Genomic DNA, 20,307 nt, shown 5'->3' on the forward strand with positions numbered 1-20,307 from the left:
AAATCCGGATCTTATAATCTGTTATTCTGGAATATGCAGAGATAGGAATATATTCAAACTGTTAAATTATCGAATAGTTTCCTGGCATTTAAAATGAAGAGAGTGATACAGGCTACTGTGGAATTCAAAAAGCAGAAGAGGAAAAAGGAGAAGTCCTAAACTAAGAGTAGGGTTATCCAGTGGTGGAAAGAATACTGAAAATCTGTACTCAAGTACAAGTACTGTTACACTGCTAAAATATTACTCAATTACAAGTAAAAGTATTGATGTTAAAAATATACTTAAGTAAAAGTACTAGTATTTGTCTCAAAATCTTTTAACTGTTGATTTCACGGTCAATTCTCCAAACTATGGTGGCAAGTTTTGTGCATTTTCCTGGACCAATAGTTGAAAATGCTAAGAATTGATTAATCATTAATACTTTATAAGGTACAAAGCATGTTCTTTTTTCATTTTCAATTTTTTTCTGGGGTCTTCTGTCATTCTTTCCTTATTTTAAGTCCTAGTTTGATTTTCCTTTTTCAAAAAATGGCATCAGCATCAGAATATAATCTAAATATCCATGAATACATTTTTAATTGGTTAAATTCTTTGCAACAATTAATCAATTAATGAGTATCATTAATATCCTTACTTTCAGTTGTATGTCATTATTTTTATTGGCCTGTTTGTGATCAGATCACCTTATTGACTACTAAAATGCAGATGAAAGGTTTGGATACTAATCAAATTGTAATCAGTACTCAACTATGGGTTTAAAAGTAACTAAGTAGATTACATCTTGTAATGCATACTAACGTACAAGTAAAAGTACAGACTTGAAAATCCACTCATAAAAGTACTAGTATGCCAAAAAACTATGTAATTACAGTAATTTGAGTATTTGTAATTAGTTGTGTCCACCCCTGGGGTTTTCATACTGAGATCAAATGCAATAAAATGCATAACTCTAAATCCTCTACTATTACTAAGGTTGAAATTAATTTCAGACATTATCTATGTCTCAGTGGAAGTTGTCTCCAAACACTCAAACTGCCTCGACTGTACTGACATGTCAAAGCGCTGCTCGGCATAATTTAAACAATGTTTTAATGATCAAAGAGGCTGCTTCCAATTTTGTTTCAATTTGCAAAGTAATGTTGTTGCACTGAATATTGTTGATATTTTGCAGCAAATCTAAATTCTGTAGTCATAAACAGGCAGGACAGTGAAAACTCTCCAGGGGAAACATTTTTTTAGACAGCTCAGAGGGACGTCAGGATTCATACACTGCTTTCTATCTTAAAGGTGGAAATACCAAAAATTAAAATCTAGTAAATACAGTAGATAACATTTTGCATACCATTAAACCATAATGAGACCTTTATTTTGAAAGGGCTCAGTGCTGTGTCCATTGGTAATGATAATGAAGTGTATCTTTTATATTAAACTTTATTCACTCAGTGCTGTACATACATGTTTATGTTGTTCTTCTTCTACTTTTGCTGCTTCTATCATTACAGTCTGTATGCAGTCCGCATGGTTCACTGTAAAACATCAAGTTTTGGACATTACCAACAAAATATTAGCCCACAATTCATCACATGGTAATTCAGGGTGACCAACAGTAGAAGTACCCTCTATAGAACACGTCTGATCATTCCATTATTAGAGATTTGTCCAGTATTATAACCTTACATTATTTGTGTCTGGCCCACGGCAGCCTGATCAATTCCTCATGTGGCCCCCAATGAAAAATAATTGCCCACCCCTGCTGTAGAAGAATACAGTACATTGATTAAAATTACATCCTGACAATCCTGTGGTATTTAAAGAACACACTGCTGTGCATTAATTGCACAGTGCATAGCTTCATCCTGTTTCACCCACCTGCAGCCAGTCTGCTGTTAATCAGGAGGTTCATTTTTATGACCTGTGGATTAACTGCAGTGTCCTAGAAGCAGAGCGTGTGAATTCTGCCTCTGTGTGCTCATCTTACTGTCTGAATAAATCTGCAAAATACTAACTTTGCACTAAGTTTTTGTTGGTCAGTGGCACAGTTGCTTTCTGCTGCCTCAGTGCGCCAGCAATGTGCCCGACCACACCTCATTTTAAGACCAACACATCCATGGGCACACAGAGTGGTGCAAGTACATCTGCTAGAAAACAACTGCATCAACTGGAAAATAGCAATGACAGCTGGCTGAGTTGTGCAACACTTAGAGCCCATGATCATCTCCTTGAAATGCTTAGTACTGCAATTATTATTCTTTCTAATTACTTTACAAGTGAATAGTTAGAGTACTACAGAAGTATTAGTGCTAGGCTTTAAAAATTATGTATAGTAGAGGAGATTTTTATTTTTTTTGCTTTTTTGAATGAAGAGAATAAAGTCAAAATGTCGAGTGGAAAAGTGGAATACCATTTTGACCTTACTGAATATCAAAATGCAAAAGGAAAATTAGTTTTGGTTCTGGAGATATCAGCCAAAGCACATTTTCATATTTTTATTTATCACTTTTCTTTTCTACCTCTGCTTTTGAGTCTTCAACTGCTGTACCTGATATATTTCCACAGTCTATCCGCCTTATCTTATCTTATCTTATCTTATCTTATCTTATCTTATCTTATCTTATCTTATCTTATCTTATCTCATCTTATCTGATCTTATTTTGTGATTGAAAGGTTAATTGTGAGGCATAAAGACAAAAGCACTATACTGTATAAATGCATCCACATACCATTTATTTGGAAATATGCATCCTGTGAGTACTAAATACACTGACATGATAAAGATCTAACACTTAGTCTTGACAGGGCCACAAGACCAGGATTAATAATGAAGGACATGACTCAGCTGACATTACACTTGAGTGGTAATATGGAGGTAGTTCCATTACCATAAACCAGTTGACATGGAGTTAACCTGGGGCCTCTGGGTCCTTCCTCTGGGCAAGTGGCAATTGGTAATTTACCCAGAGCACCCTGGTCCACCCCCGTGAGAGACTTTTCTTACAGTGGACAGACTGACTTGTCAAACACAGGTGTAACTAATAAAAGCGATTAAAGGCTGCAGTCTCACTGTGCGTGTTGGTTTGGCCACATTTTCTTGCATCATACTGGAGAGAAGTCAGACATCTCTACAGCTGATATCTCCAAAACTCTGCAGCTTACACCAAAACTATCTAGATAGAGAAACAGCACTACAAGGTAAGAGGAAGAATATGTCACTCATTTATGAAAGGGGGTTTTGATTTTTACTCTTCAGTTATGCTGGAAAATATATTTTAAAAGATCAAACTCCTGGTTAATAAACCTTGTAACAAGCCAAACTCCTTGTGATTAATTTTTCATTAAATGTAGACGTCAACTCTGTCAGATGGAAAATCTGACAAAATGTTACAATTTTTCATTTCACAGCATAGTCATGGTTAGCAGCCAATTTATTTTGAAAGTTTCTCAGAGTTCTCTTAATGCTAATCAAACCATACTTCTTATTTAGTTTTGATTTAGAAGAACTACAGAGTTGACATGTTACGGCTGAGACACATTCGACAGTAATATTATTAATGAATTTGTCAAAAAATAGAAAGTTTACCAGTGTTTGAGCAGTATTCCTGACTTTTTTAAACCAGGACGTGAGACAGGGGTCCTTAGGGAATTGCTAATACTTTTTATGCCTGATTAAATCGTGTTTTTGTAAAAATCTGATGGAGTAGACGGAAATCTGAGACACGACTTTAAAGGGCCAACATTTTCATTAAAATGTATTTTAAAATTCTTGTCTGGAACAAGCCTGTTTTCTGACACAGAACAAGTTTAGAAATTTTAAAAAATTAAAGCAAACTAGAACATTTTATAAATTGCACATATTTCATATTTCTTAGAGAATATGATTTTACCAACATTCCCTCTTAAGTAGTCTGGTAGCTTGAAAATGATGTAGTTCTCCATTATTGTCTGTAAAGTGCAGTTTCAGGTGAAATACATGGTCCATCAGAAGGATAAGAGTGGAGGACAAACCTGAAAAGAGACAGAGTGAGGGGGACTGGAACAGTTCTGCCTGTTCATATTCTTTATTTCGGAGACATCAAAGATATTCCCAGGAAAGAGCCGGCGCAGACCAGGGGCCATTTCACAAATCACAAATTTCAGATTAAGCGTACACTCTGATGTTTTTTACATTCAGCTGTGAACTGTGTGCCGCTTCAAAACATCAACACTTAGCTGAAGACATTTGGGGATTTGAGGTTGCTATCGGGCACTATTCAAAATTTACAGAGTGTAAAGATAAAAGCTCTTCACAAAGCCTCTTCCTGCTCCTGAGGTGTAGAAGTGCTCACAGCAGGGGAACAGACTTTTGGAAAGTTTACAGGTTTCCAAAGCACAGAGGAAGTTGATCAGAATGTTTGTTTGTGATATTAATCACAGCCGAGGTGGAAGTAACTAAGTACAAATACTTTGTTACTCTACTCTCGTAGATTTTTCAGGCATCTGTACTTTACTTGAGTATGTTTTTTATGATAACTTTTTACTTTTACTAACATTAAAGACAAAAAAAAAACATGTAATGACACAAAAAATACATAACATGATGAAAAACAATGTAAAAGACACAAGACAAAAAAAACGTAAAAAGACAAAAACAACATAAAAAATGTAAAATGATAAAAAAAAAACAACCTTGAGACGTAACAAGATGAAAAATGACGTAAAATATGTAATGAGACAAAAGAGACAAAACAAGACAAAAGAGATGTAACACGACCAAAAAGACAAAAAACAACAAAAAGACAAAAAATTATGTAAAATATGTAACAAGAGTCGTAACAAGAAGGAAAAGATGTAACAAGATGAAAAAACAATGTAACAAGACAAAAAGCAAAGTAAAACTCTGAAAAAAAATATCAGAAAAATATGTAAGAAAACAAGAGAGACATAATGAGATGGAAAAACAAAAAACAAAAAAAAACAAGACGAAAAACAAAATAAGAGGAAAAAGACGAAACAAAGCAAAACAGACTGATCCCTTTTTTTTAAACTATACTTACATTTCAGAGCCTGTACTTATTTTTTTTTTTTTACTTGAATAAGTACTTCTACTTTCACCAGAGTTTTTTGTAGACAAGCATCTGAACTTCTGCTTGACTACAGAATGTGTGAACTTTTGCCACCTCTGATTCTCAGTTACACCAGTGATGAAGAGAAACTTGAGGTCAGACTTCACTTTGGTCAACAAAAGAATAAAGTGGAGGAGCCTCAGGTGACCTTGCATGAATAAATTTTAGTTCAATACGAGATCTTTGTACAGGGTGGATACATGAGCACAGTTTATAGCTTAAAGTTTAAAGATACAATAGAAACAGTCAGTTTTATTCAGTTTGTCTCACATCATACAGAGTCAAGTCATTTAATATTAAAAGTTGTCTCTATACATGAATTCTTCCACGACCATTAAACCTATTTTACAGCCTCGAGTTTATTTCATTTCTGCTGGACGTGCACACTGCACCAGCACAGACACGGTTCTGTTTTAGGAAACACATCTGCATCAGCAGCTGTTGAAAAGGCCCACACCAACCTGTCACTGAAACATTAAAAGTCTTCAGCCATTTGTGTCTGTCTGATAACAGGCTGGTGGTCATAGAAATTACACGTCCACGCAAAAAGACCCTGATTATATGTTTGTGTTAAATGTCTATTAAATGGTGAGGCTGCTGTTTTTCTGTATCACCACCAAAACCAACCCAGTGTTTGTCAGACTCTCAATATTTTCTCTCAGGAACAGGCCAGCAACCAACAACTGCTTCCTACCACAGACATTCATTTTTAAAAACACTCACACAATCCACAGTTGGTGCCCTGGTGAAGGATTTTCTGGCAGCAGGACGGTGTGAGTGGGACTGAGTCAAAATAAACTAAAGTGTGTGTTCAAAAAGAACATGTTGTGGAACCATCAAAATGTTCACTAACAGACCACTGAAGATCATCAGGACTTCTCAATGTCTGCCATGTTTCAGATGAATAAATAATCATAAAAGTGAACCAACAATTTTTTAAATAATTTAAGAAATTATTCAAACTCAACTCATTATTTTGGAGTGTGATTTTCATTATAACTGATATGTGTTGCATATTTTTTTAATTTTTAATTATAGATATTGTTTTTCAAAGGTCAATAAACACAAAGAAAAATCCTTTTTAGGAACAAGAACTAATCAGCATGGAATGAAAAATAAACTAAAATTGAATAATATTAAATTAACTTTAAATTAAATTACATTAATGGTTAAATTAGAGAGAAGGGGAATCAAAGAAAAAAATGAAAAAGATGTAAAATAATAGCTAGAGCGATATTTTGACAAAAGCTACAAAATAATGGAGGAAGGACCAAAATGAAGACATAAAATATCACAAATAGAAAAAAAAAAGAGTCTTCAGCTGTGTTGGACAGTAACACATGACTCACTTAAGAGACTTTAGGTGCTTAACTGGCTAATTGTGTTTTTGAGCTTGTTACCTTCAGAGGCTGGGGGCCGAAATGTAAAAAAAAAAAAAAAGAAACAGGCTGGTGATCACTGACATGAAAAGTGACATTAAGAAATAAAAATCATCATGAAATATAAATGTAAGTACAGGGGGAAAAAATCATTAGGAAAAGAGCATTTTGAAATAAAAATGTCTGTTATTTAATGATGAAATAACATTTTATAATGATGAGTTGCGTTTTAATGATTTCTTACATTATTTCACAAATGATTGTATCATTTATATAGTTTCCATCATTTATTAATGTGAGTATTTATTTATTTATTTAAAATGGACTACTTTGGAGCTGCATACATGTGGCTCATTAATGTGTGTTTTTCTCTTTTTTAAAATAATTAGTAGCCATGTTAGCAGCCTGACTTTTGAGATGTGTGTTGGTCTGGTCCAGTCTGAATGATGAAATGTGGTCAGACGTTCATGTTCCTCCAGGCCAAATTTTTGATTGATCACATTCCCATCAGCTGTAGGCTGCTACATTATCATTAGTGCTAATTATCAGGGCGGAGTCTGAGTTTTGACATCAGATGTGTGATTATATTTGTGGTTTTGTTCGTCCTGAAGTTGAGTCGTACTGCTTTGCTGGTGTTTTCCTCTGTAGCGAGGTTCGTGGTGCAGAGTGTTTGTGCCTCAGGCTGCTGCTCGGTTGTTGGCCATCACAAGCTGTTCTTTTTTTTTTTTTTTTTCAGAAGTGTCAGTTCATCAGCTCCCATCAGCCTCTGTTCATGCATGAATAAATAACAACTGTGCAAATCATGTGAGCAGAGTGGAATGAAAAGAATAAATACTTCTGATTATCTGGGTCAGTTTCATGAAATATCAATTTTGCCCCTAAGTCATAGTCTTCGCCCGGCGTTATTTAGAAGTGTGATGATAATTAGTGATGAGCCACTGGCGTGAAGCTCGGGTTGGAGCTTCAATGAGTCCATGATTGGATCTGATTGGTCCGTGATGTGTGTTACAGACGCCTACACAGATGAAGACCTGATGCTGTACTGGAAGAGCGGCGATGAGTCCCTCAGCACTGACGATCGCATCTCCTTATCACAGTTCCTCATCCAGAAGTTCCACACCACGTCTCGCCTGGCCTTCTACAGCAGCACAGGTACACACACACACACACACACACACACATGCAAGTGCACATCATTACCCTGCTACAGAAAAGAATGACAGTGATGCAAAACGTTGCTCTCCTGATGCTAAGTGGCTGTGGGCGGGCTAAATATTCCTTTACAAGCAGTCAAATCATCAGTCAGTTTTTGGACCACTGGCTGGGCTAATTATCATTTCAGTTACTACACACAAATACTGAGAATTTCCTGCTCATGCAGGGCTGTCAAACTCAATTTCATCCAGGCCACATCAGCATTATGGCTGCCCTCAAAGGGCTGGTTGTAATATAATATATCTAGTTGTGATCATATTACATAATTGCCTCTGCATTCAAGAAAGGAAGAATAATAGCAAACACATTCAAGTACACAACTATTACACACTGTTCAAAAAATGAAATATACAGAGTAGTATATAAAGTCAAAATAACAGTATAAAGGTTGTTTCAGTTTGTGTCTATTTTAAATATTTATTTATTTGTCACACGACGGTGGAGTTACTTACTGTTGTTTAAGTAGAAAGTGCAACCATAGCAATGTGCTGAAGACTTCTAGCTATAGCTAATGTGCAGTCTTTGTCCCTGTTTTGGCTTTTAAAGGTTACCCAGAAATGAAAATTCCGTCATTATCTACTCACCCTCATGCCGATTGAAGGTCGGGTTTAGTTATTTTTAGTCCACAAAACACTGCTGGAGTTTCACAGGAAAAGTGTTGCAGAATCCTGACATGCTGTTTGCACACCGTCACACCACACACACACACACACACACACACACAGTTTAGACAGTGTGCATGTGAACATGGCTCAGAGATTCAGGCTAAAAACATGGTGTAAATGAAATTCTTTTGGTCAGCTTGTCATGTTGGGGCTTTACGAGACTTGGATTACGCCAGACAAATAGTATGGAGGCATTTTATGTTTTTATTCTGTTGTTTTTATGTTTGAAAACTTGTCACCATTCACTTTTTTCACCATTGACACTGTTTTCCTGTGAAACTCCAGCAGTATTTTGTGGACTAAAAAACTAAGCCCGACCTTCAATTGGGGCTGACTTCTCATTTTTGGGTGAACTATCCCTTTAAGAGATAAAACACATTCTATAGCACTCTAAAACAGACATGGAAGGTAACAATAAAACACACAGAGAGAAGCGCTACAAACAGTAATAAATACAGCAATGACTGAAAATAAACAACCACTATAAACATAATTGAGACAACAATGAGTGAGAACAAACAACCACTAAACAATAAGTGGAACAACAATGACAGAATACAAAACAGCACTACAATCATTAGACAACAATGACTAAAATTGACAATTCAGAAGAACAAAAGTATAAGAGAGTAAACAAACTGTAGTCTCGTGTCCTTTGTCCTTGTGTGACTCATAGTTTTGCCTTTGCATTAAAAACAAACCAGTTCATCTTTTTAGTTCAGACAGTCAGGTATTCCAGATCTGTGAAAAGGAGGACTGACCAAATGTTGGTTTGCATTTTGCTGGTTTACAGTCTCCACCAAAATGCTGCTCTCATTGTGGTTCCTGTGCTGCTACCATATGACTAACTAGTTCTGGGGCCACTAACACACTTAGGGCCTGATTTACAAAGATCTAACAACAAACTAAGTTGCATGTGCATTCTGACATAATGCAAGTTTGGATTGTGGATGATCTACTAAGAATAATTGTGTAAATGGCAACAGGTGCAAACACTGTGGAGACAGCAGGACAGCAAGCACAAATTAAAATTCGATGTCATGGAGGTGTTAGTGGAAGAGGCAAATGAACAAATTGTTCAGCTACGGCAAAACAAAGTCTGAGGGCGAGATGTAAGCTGAATAACAAAAGAAAAAATGGCTTGTAATAACTATTTTCAATAAATAAATGAATAAATAATTCTAATGAATATTTGCTTAAAAATGACAGAGTTTTGCTCGGCTGCTACCATTAGAGTTTTTTATATATATATATATATATATATATATATAATTGCTAACATGCATCAGTAAAAACTGACTCTGACTCTTCACACAGTCAGAGAAACACAAGCCAGTGTGGACCAAACTGTGAATCATTATTCATTGTTTTAACACTTTCAATGACCACATTTTCTAAAATCCACTCTCTTCTCTTTTCTCAGTTAAACTCCACCAGCTGCAGAACACTGTTCATCTGCAGCACATTTTTCAAACGTTGACAAAACTGTTAAAAACACATTCAAAACACAATAACGGCAAATGTGACGAATTTCTGCAGAAATCATGTTAAAATATAACCTTATTTAAACACAACTGATTGCAGTTACAGCCAAAAATCTACCTATATTTTCTATCTATTCGTAGTCTTTTTACTAAACAGACAAAAGGCGACGGCTTCAGATTTATTTTATTTGGAAACATGAATGAATCAAGGTTGGTGGCAGGGTTGGATTAGAAATTTCAAAATGCAGAAAACAGATGTGATGTTGATGACATCTGGTCAAATAGAGGAGAAAGAGGACCAGGACCTTCACAGAGCTGTACAGTATGAATGATTATACTGTTATACTTTTTTTTTTTAGTAATTATTACTGTATTGTAGCCCTGGAATTTCAGGAATAACTTTATTTGTCACAAGTAAATTACAGTACTACTTGCAAAGATGTAGAATGAATAAAGGATATCAAAACAAATTGCTGCATTTCTGATTCAGATGTATTACATATGTTAGTAAAGTCAATAAAGTCAAAGGTATTCTTATTCTATAATGAAATACTGATTTATGTGAAAAATCATTCAAACTTACAAGATAAAAATTCACCATTTATGTAATGCTCCCTGTTGTTAATGTGCTTAGTGTGTGTTTTGTGTTTGTCAGTGTTTTGGTCCAACAAACTTATTTTCTGTTTTTTTATGGTTTCATTGAGTTTGGAGGTGACATTGGTTTTATCAATAACTGTAACAAAAAGCATGTTGGAGATTTTAGGAAGGGTTTGTTTAAAAAAAAGTAGCTGTAGTATTGTTGTAAGTGGATAATAAAAGATTAATTAACCTTAATAAGTGCTGTTCACACTTTAGATCCGCTAACCCCAAAATTCACAAGTAACTGTTAATTAGGGCATAATTAAAATCAAATTAATGTTAAAAAGCATTGTTCACTTTTTACACCCACTCAGACCAAAATGTGACATTAACTGTAGGAGTGTGTATCTCACTGATTGAGACCGATTTGATATGTATCACATGTTCAACAATACGATATATATTATAAATCTTTAAATGGCCAATGATTCGGTTCAATACAATTCAGCTCTGTCACTATATGATACGATACAATACAAGATAATGTAATGTGTGAATCTTTACATTTTGATTCAATTAATGCTACATTTGTAGAGTGCGTTTAGTTGCAAAAAGAAATCCTGATAGTTTGACTAAATATAGTAACAGTAGAGACAGAGAGAAGGAGACATTACAGTGATGTTAACATCTTATTATGAGTCTAATGTGTAAATGAGATGAGATAAAATAGATAAATGAGAAACTTTAAAACTGTTAAAAATTTCAGAATTTCTGCAGTAAGATGATGTGCTGTTCTGTTTCATATTCAGAGTGCTGTGGCTTTGATTAGCGTGGAGGAACAGTGAAGTGTTACCTGCTCTCACAGTGACATGACGTCTCTGTGGGTCAGACTCGTGTCTCTGTTTTCTGCTGTCAGACACGTTTTACATAAATGATCTGCAGCAGCGTTTCTCATCTTTATTATAAAAGCCAAAACTTATTCTACACTTGCACATTATGAAAGTTTGGTGGTGCAACGCAGTACAGTGTCACTTCTGTCGCTGTTTTCAGCGCTGTCTGTTTTAAGTAAATGAAGAGGAGACACAGGAGAGGGAGGAGGGAGCGCTTGTTTTTGTGATCGCGGCAGCAGGCGTCCAGCGAGTACAGTGCAGGCAGAGACAGCAGGAGAGAGAAGACAGGGGAAAGTTAACAGTGGCAGCTCCCTGATGCCAAAGATGAAATGTGCGCATCCTAATGAGATGTATCAATACACTAGTGCTGTATCGATTTGGTTCCAATTCATGTTCAGCTTTTTACCGACACAGGCCGTCTGAACTGATGCACTCATATCTTACACATTAAAGTCTGATACATTGGATGCATGAGTGAATCGTTACACCCCTAATTAACTGTTAATAAGTGCATAATAACGGATTAATAAACATTAATAAGCACTGTTCACACTTAAGATCCGCTAGCCCCAAAATCCATAGGTAACTGTTAATTAGGGCATAATAAAAATTAAATTAAATTAACGTTAATAAACATTGTTCACTCTTTACATCCAGTGAGCCTAAAATACAAAGTTAACTGTTAATAAGTGTATAATAAAGCATTAATTATCCTTAATAAATATTGTTCACACTTTAGATCTGGTACCTCCAACATCTACAGTTAACTGGTAAAACATGCTTAAGAAAGGATTACTTAATCTCAATAAGAACTGTTCACATTTTAGATCAAGCATCCCCAAAATGCATAGCTAACAGTTAATCAGTGCATAGTTAACTGCTAATAAATGCATAATAAAGTAAAGTAGAAATCTTAATAAAGCAACAACAAAAGCTCAGTAGAGGTTTAACAATGACATAATAGGCAAGTTAAACTGAATTTTTAAAAAATTGTTGTATTAATACTCTCATAAGAACTTTTATTAACTGTCTTAAGCAGTCTATAAACTATGAAAGAGTTTCTCTTCTCTGCTCATAAAAGTCTTATAATCTCACAATACACGTTTATTATGCTAGTGTTAACACTTATGTAGTTTTATCAACGCATATATAAGAGCCTTATAAGAGCCTATTCACTACGCTTATTACAAGCACCTTACTATAAAGTGTTACCAGAGGTATTTGTGTGTACTTTGATATTAGAGGTCAAAGGTCACAGGTTTTGTTGTGTTTTGTCATCATTACATTGATGTTGTCTGATGTGTTGCAGATGATACTAATAGTCAGGATTATTCATACATATTTCATAGATGTAGTTAATGTAACTTCTTGTAAAAAGCTGACATTTTGTGTTGAATCTTTTATTGTTCCACACACTGTCTTCTGATGAGGTGTCTTGCTGTGTTTGCAGGCTGGTACAATCGTCTCTACATCAACTTCACGTTGCGACGCCACATCTTCTTCTTCCTGCTGCAGACGTACTTTCCCGCCACTCTGATGGTGATGCTGTCATGGGTGTCGTTCTGGATCGACCGGCGGGCTGTGCCGGCCAGAGTTTCCCTGGGTAAAAAAAAAAAAAAAAAAAAAAAAAAAACTCTTGTCAAATGTCCTTTGAAGAGATTGTGCTTGCCGGAGGAAAATCTGTCTGTGAAATGATGAAAGCTGCCTGTGACATGGCTCCACCAACTGGGAACACACACACACGTGTGAACACACAAACCTCCCACGCTGTACCACTCACACTTTTCTTTTGAATTATTTTCTGTATCGGGGCTGTTGCTATACTCGTCTCAGAGGCGTCTGTTTCCCCCTCGCTGAGATCCTTTTATGGCTCCTCTCATTGCTCTTATTAAACTCAGCTGTTAGGAGGGGATGTTCTTACAAGTCCCTCAGATCAGTTTTAGATCTAACCTCCACTTTGTTTCGTTTTTTCTCTCTCCGTTGTGCATTTTATCATTCATATAAAGATTTATAATTTATGAAAACTTGTTCAATAACTTGAAGCTGCGGTGCTCCCTGCTTAAACCCACCCCTCTAAATGAAGTTGTGGTGTAGGAAACATCAGTGTGTCGGATTTATGGGGATCAGTTGTCAGAATATGGCAGAAATTGAGTTTAATATTCAGTTTTGAAAATAAGAATTATTTTGTTTTCATTGCCTTTATATCTACAGAGGGAGCAGCTCCTCTTCCATGGAGGTCACCATGTTGCACTGCTGTGTCTCTACAGTAGCCCAGAACAGACAAACCAAACTCTGACTCAAAATACAGTTATAATGTTTTGCGATTTTACTTTCTGGATTTTTATGTCCACCATAGGTTCTCCTGCTTGCTTGGAAGGGAAGGGTGAGATGAGGTGTTTGCAACCTGCAAGCTACGGCTAGAAGCCACTAAATCTTACAAATTGGTCCTTTAAATCGATGGTTTTCAATCTTTTGCAGTCACGACCCCCCAAGAATAATCAGGCTGGTTTGTGATCCTCACAAAAAATCCACACTGCAGAAAGTCAGAGTGATGATTACGACGCTTGGTGGAACCTTGTCACCTTGTGCTTTTTAGTTGATGGTGCTGCAGTCAGGCTTTAAGGTGACCCACCTCGAGACTCTTGAGTCTACATTTCCTGTCCAGTCTCCTGCAGTCCCAAGTCTTGAGTTGGAATACTTTTTTTCCGAGAATCCATCACTCCATAGAGTCTGTGATAGCTAGCAAAACTGACTGTAGCTGCTTAGGTAAGCACCATACTGTGGTACTATAGTGCCAGAACACGTGCACACACTTTGACCACAAGCAAGTCAGACACGTTTTTCACTGCACATCTCATGCAGCAGAAGCACTTCAGTTTTTATCAGTGCAGCTGTCTGCACCAGCTCTGTGCATCTCGTGTCCCAGCTGCATCTGACAGCCATAAATGTGAGCTGAAGCATTTATTTTGACAATACATGCACAAACCTGAGGCTGATAAACAGTAAAAATGCATTGGAAATGTATTTTAACCACATTTTGTAACCTAGGTGACGCAGAATTTACTCCAGAGCCAGAGATCTGTTCACTCTACTAAGATTTAATCCCACAGACACGCCCCTCATTTTACTCAGGAGCTGGGAAACAAGACACGGGAAGTTCATGGACTTTTTCTGCAGTTGTTTTGTAGGCAAACTGTACATTGACTGCCACTAGACTAGGGCTGCAAGTAACGACTATTGTGATAGTCAGTTAGTCATCGATTAGTGAAACAACTGATACAACTCATCTTGAATTTTTTCACCTGAGTTTGTGAGGCACACAGACACACACAGGGTTGTGTCTGCAAATCAAGGGTTCCCTTTAGACCCAGAGAGAGGAGCACAGCCCTGAAAATAGAAAGTCATTTCATGGTGGCCCATGTTTTAATTGTGTCGGGCCGTCACAAATAAATGAATGCTGACATTCATGCCATATTTTTTGTTCTTGATGCTGGAATACTGCATGCAGGTACAAAGACAGAGGTATCTTGTCTTTTAACTGCAAGCAAGGTGATAAGCTATCATACTGAGGCGCGTCCAAGTCCACATCGTCCACAATATGTCTGCTCTTCAAATATTATTGCATTACTTACCTGCTCCCATGATAAGGAAGATCTGCCTTAGAAATCTTGCCTTTTTTTTGCCACATTGAGGGTAAATGCTCTGAGAATTTAGCCATTTTGCTGTGGTTTGTTTGCTGGTCACTGCTACACATGTGCACCTCTCAGCAGAGATGGGAAGGAACGGGAAGATGGCTCACTCCCTCTTTCTATCAGCTCTGGAAAAATGATGCTCCACAGCATTCAAAGCACGCGCAATGACAGTGATTTTGTTATCAATTTTTGGCAATTAATTGTTGTACCCTTACTCTAGACTACTTCACTGCTAAACTTTAATCCCTCTGCTCTGATGGCCAACATCTGTCTGCTTTGCGCGCCGCCACAGTACTCTCTTCTCCCTCCTGTCTGTTCATCTGCACCCACTGCGCACATACACACACTCACACACACACTGCAGTACTTATGCATCATGTTGATGGAAAATAGATCAGGAATATTCACATGTATCAAAGGAAAATTGCAGACTGCACAGAAAGTTTGGCTGCCAGATGCTTTGAAATGCACAGACAATACACTACTGTTGTCATCACGCCAGTGTGATGCTGACATGATACTCAACAACTAGACAAGGGATAAGGCAAATCATCCATGTACAGGTGATGTAATGTTTTTGTTTTTACATGTGCATACTGAAAAAAGAACTGCAGTGGTGACAGGAGAGATACTCACAGCTAGAGATGCAGCCTTTGTTAGATTAGGAATCAAAAACAGGACATGGACAACAGGTTATAAAAAGTTCAGAAGGTGATTTATTTATCAAGTTAGAGCTGTGAGCCGAGATCTTCAGAGTTCAGAGTGACGCTGGCAGGCAGAGAGAGAGAGAGAGAGAGCTGGGCAGGAGGCACACAGACCAAACAGTGGGCAAACAGGCAGGCTGAGATCACTGGCTGGGATTGAGCCTGGGGCGCAGACAAAAACAGCAAAAAAAAACAGAGTCAGACACAAGTCAGACATGAAGGATGATTCAGAACTGGAGCGAGACTTTGACCGCACCGGCAAACTGAACGATCTGGCCAAGATCGCAGTGAAGAGACGGGGGTTTTGCACCGCAAGAGCTCGATGAGTCGATGAACTGAGTTGAGATGAAGTTGTTGTTGATGAGTTGAGGTAAATAAAAGTGAAGCTGACACAAAGTAACCTGTATCAGTTCAGTGAGTCACTTTACACTGCAGAACATTTGATCATCATCTCACTGCAGCATCAGACACACACAGACAAAGAAGGCAGTGTATTTTATTAAGAGACAGAGAAAAGAGACAGACTAACACATGATTGGTTTGGCCTTTTAATGGAGGTCACATGTACTGTGTGGACTCAGGTCACATGACTTGGACTCAAATCAAACTGGAGTCAAAAATTTGATGACCTTATACTTGACAAAATCAAAAAAGACTTGTGTGGACATTAAACACTCGTGACCTCATCCTTGAAAATACTTGATACCTTTCCCCAAGTCCAAAACTCAAAAAGTCTGTTGTTTTAAAGGACCAGTCCGTAACATTTAGCAGCATCTAGTGGTGAGCTAAAACACCTTGTCTCGCTCTCCCTTTCGAATCAATTTGTTTCCCCTCATTTCCCAAATAAATGAACGTCAATACAATTCGTTCTCAGCAAATTGTCACACACTTCCCCAGATCCGCTTTGTTTAACCACAAAGAACTACTGTTATGTTACTGAGCGCCAGTTGGAAAACAATTATACCAAAGATCATTTTGTTAACATAAAAGAACTATGAGGTTGTCAGCAATAAATCACAGTATACAAAACATGAATAATTATGTAAAATGGCTTTACATTTGGTGAGAGTGCATTATGACTTGCTTTGGACTCGAGACTCAAAGTTTAGGACTTGGGACTTGAGTATAAAGACTTGACACTTACCATTGACTTGGTCCCACCTCTAATAACTACTTTATAGTTCTGTTTCATATCCTCATGTCACACCAGGCATCATACGCCTGAATTAACTATTGTGGGCAACAGATTTGGATAAAAAGCATTTCCTGTTCCTGAGTTGCTGCAGTTTTCCCTCTTCGTCGCCGCTGTAGCATTTTATGACCTTGAGAGCTGTTTTTGACAGCTCACTGTCATCTAAACAGCTCATAATTATATACCACTAACAGTGGGCCTCATGCAAGACCCACTCGTACAAACAGATTTGTTTTTAAGTGGTGTGTACAAGTGATTTAGGAGAACTTACTTCTTTTTTTTTTTTTTGAAAAATAAACACAATTTACGAGGTCCAGACCTGTCGTAGAGTCATGTACAGTCACTCTGCTGTTATTAAAACCAGTTTTTCACTAATGACTGTATATTTCATTAGTTTGAAGACATTTTGACTTTGAAAAATAAATTACACTTCATAATTATGTCAACATCATCCTGTTTGAATTTCAAATGATAAAGTCATTGTAAATTTATATATAACGCTTCTCATCATTCATTCAGTGATCCATTATTACCTGCTGTCAGGTGTATTAGTCGTATATCTGCATATCCAGGTTTATTAAGTCTCTGTCCAATATCCTCATTTATTTTTGTCCTCTGTCTCTGTGATGGAAAATTTCCCTTGACCCCCTCCTCCTGCTGCAGTCATCTTTTGCCCCTTGCTGTGGCGTTGTATTTTTTCCCCTTTTTCAGTGACAGTGCGTTGTTTTAGCAGGTCTTTTAATTCCACTGCTGACACTGTTATGCATCTGGACTCATAAAGTTCTTCTTTTTTCTCTTTGGTGCTATTTTCATGAATGAACACTTCCTGACATATGGGACTGGAAGCGCAGGTATTGGGTATTATTGGGGCGTTAATTATGCTAATTTACAAGTCTCGTACATGTGCGCTCAACTATGCACAGCTGGATCATTTAGTCATCTGAAGTTTGGAGCATTTGTTGAACCTGGCATGTTTGTGCGAGCCCTTCATACGCAAAAAAGCAAGAGAAATTTAAGATATGAATACAAAAATGTTCTTACATGAGGCCCAATGTTTTCTGTGTTTGTCCCTTATAAATAAACTAAACTAACTAAATGTATTTCATGTATACAAGGGGAGAATGTCACCTGATGCACTACAGTGATAGCTCCCATTGCAGACCTGCAGTAGGAGCCCCAATAATGGATCACAAGATCATCATACTTCTGCAACACAAATTTATCTTAATATTATGTCTTTTGTCTTGTGAATTACTGGATAACATAACCTCTTCAGGCCCCTAAAAGTTATTAATTCCACTCTGGATGATGTGTCACGATCCATAGACATACATAAACAGTGACAATGGTTTTAAGAGGTCTCAAATTAAAAAGTTTGGTAACACTGCAGTACAGGAAAGGTCAGCGGTGTTAACAGTAATACTGGGATCTGACCTCTGGCTGCATGAATATTCCAGCAGGTTTCATGGAAATTCTCATGCATGTGGAGTCAGATACACACAGGTGGATCATTTACACAGTCCTCTGAAATTATGAGTATTCACAGGGTCCGACGTTAAGGTTTTTTCCTACTTGCCCTGCAGGGCAAGTACTTCTCAAATGCACTTGCCTCATCTAAATTCTTACTTGCTCTGCCTAGGGGGATCTTTTTCTGGCTGTGTGGTGCATACTTTCACTCACAACTTATTTCTAACTAAAATCCATTGCCTGTTGACTGTATAAAACACAACACAACACTTCTTTCTTCAGAGAGCACTATTTAGTAGCTATATCATAGCCAACAAAGAAGGGATAAAAGAGATAAAGAAATTATAAAGAACAGACGGGGTAGGACCAGAAAAGTTTTTTATAAACTTCCTCTTACCCCTATTGAACATGAACAATATTATTTATGTTCATTATTTGTCGTTAATGTGCTGCTGAGGATTCTGTTTGTCTTCTTTCTTTTTTCTAGCTTGTTTTTATTTTGTTTGTATTATTTTAACATGTTCACTAAACTTCATATTCAACTCAACATTATATTTAACCAGGAATTTGTGCAGATCAGAGCAGTCAGATCAGTGAAACGTTTAAATGCTATTTCATATTTCTGGGCCTCCTGTTTCACACTGTTGTTGCTGCGGAAAAATTATCCAGTTTTATTGACTTTAGCCAGGAACTCTCTGCAGACAGTGCAGTGCATAGCCGGTATTGTGGCATTGTACTCCACCCACGGATATATTTCTTTCCACGAAATGTTCTGCGTCTCTTTTCTGTCTCATAAGCTAATTTAGCTAACTTTAGCTGCGAGCCCTCTGCCATGTTTGAATGAATGTCTGACGTCTGCATATTAGCAGAGACGCTCAGCCAATGGAGGCAGTGGCACGCTGTAACTGGCCACTCTGGGGCTCCGTTGTAACAGAAATGAGAGAGGAAAAACATAATGATGATAATAAAAAAAAAAAGATCAGAGTTGGTGCATGCCCAATCGGGTACATCTGGGCAGGTTTTGCTTGCCCGCCGGTTATTTTTAGTTGCCCCAGGCATTCAGGCAACCATTATTGTCAGACCCTGATTTGTTGACATGTTCATAGGAGCCCTTCGTACAAAAAAAGTAAGAGAAATTTAAGATAAGAATATGAAAAATGTCTTTGCATGAGGGCCATTGTACATGTATAAGCCTCAGAGTTGAATCAGCATCTTTTTTTATTTAAGTTCTGAAAAAGAATCACTGTAAGCATGCTTTGGTGATTTACCTGAGAGAAGATGTCTTGAGTTAAAACTGGCCTAAACTGTACCCCGTTCACACTTGGTATTAAAATGTGATCTGTATCTGGATATACTGTCCTGATTGTTGTACAGATTGTGTTTACACCTACCTAAGACTGGAACACATTGCAAGTCAGACTATGTCCAGATGAGGCAGATCTGATCTCATAGCATTTATGCATCTTTCCTTAACTGAATTACGTATCCGAATACAGATCACATTTTAATACCTGGTGTAAATGGGGTGTGAGAGTTGACAGTAATTTGACAAAATAGCGTGGAGGGAAGCGCACATCCACTCATGGACAAGAGGCTTGCACTTGTAACAGAGCGGAACATACATATTACATACATAAACATAAGACGTAAACATTAATGGCGTCCTTCTGGATTGAGTTGTAACCTCTTATTTATTCATGGACGCTTCCTTCTGGGCTGTGATACAGTTTGCAGGTGTAGTTTGGTAGAATGAAACTGCTCATAATAAGGTGTGTGGACTATCTTGAGTGAACAGGGCATGATTTTTGCAAAGAAACATTGCTTTTGAGTTTTTAAAGATGTATTTTCTGGTGCTTAGAGCAAAACAAGCCGAGTGCCATCTAGTCTCATCAGCCGTAGAGATGTCTGCCTTCTCTCCAATATAATATCTCCAAAACTCCG

At 37.3% G+C, this 20,307-nt stretch overlaps 1 protein-coding gene across 1 annotated transcript in view; it reads left to right on the forward strand.

The window, feature by feature from the left end:
- Window positions 1–20,307, forward strand: part of gabrr2a (gamma-aminobutyric acid type A receptor subunit rho2a) — a 90,823-nt gene that overhangs the window by 59,173 nt on the left and 11,343 nt on the right. The window contains exons 6-7 of the mRNA XM_084742331.1: window positions 7,490–7,630; window positions 12,762–12,914. Coding sequence (XP_084598457.1) covers window positions 7,490–7,630; window positions 12,762–12,914 — 294 coding nt within the window. The remainder of the gene's footprint in view (window positions 1–7,489; window positions 7,631–12,761; window positions 12,915–20,307) is intronic.

The sequence above is a fragment of the Lutjanus erythropterus genome, chromosome 18, assembly GCF_056507025.1.
Source record: "Lutjanus erythropterus isolate fLutEry1 chromosome 18, fLutEry1.hap2, whole genome shotgun sequence".
NCBI classification, from domain to species: Eukaryota; Metazoa; Chordata; class Actinopteri; order Lutjaniformes; family Lutjanidae; genus Lutjanus; species Lutjanus erythropterus.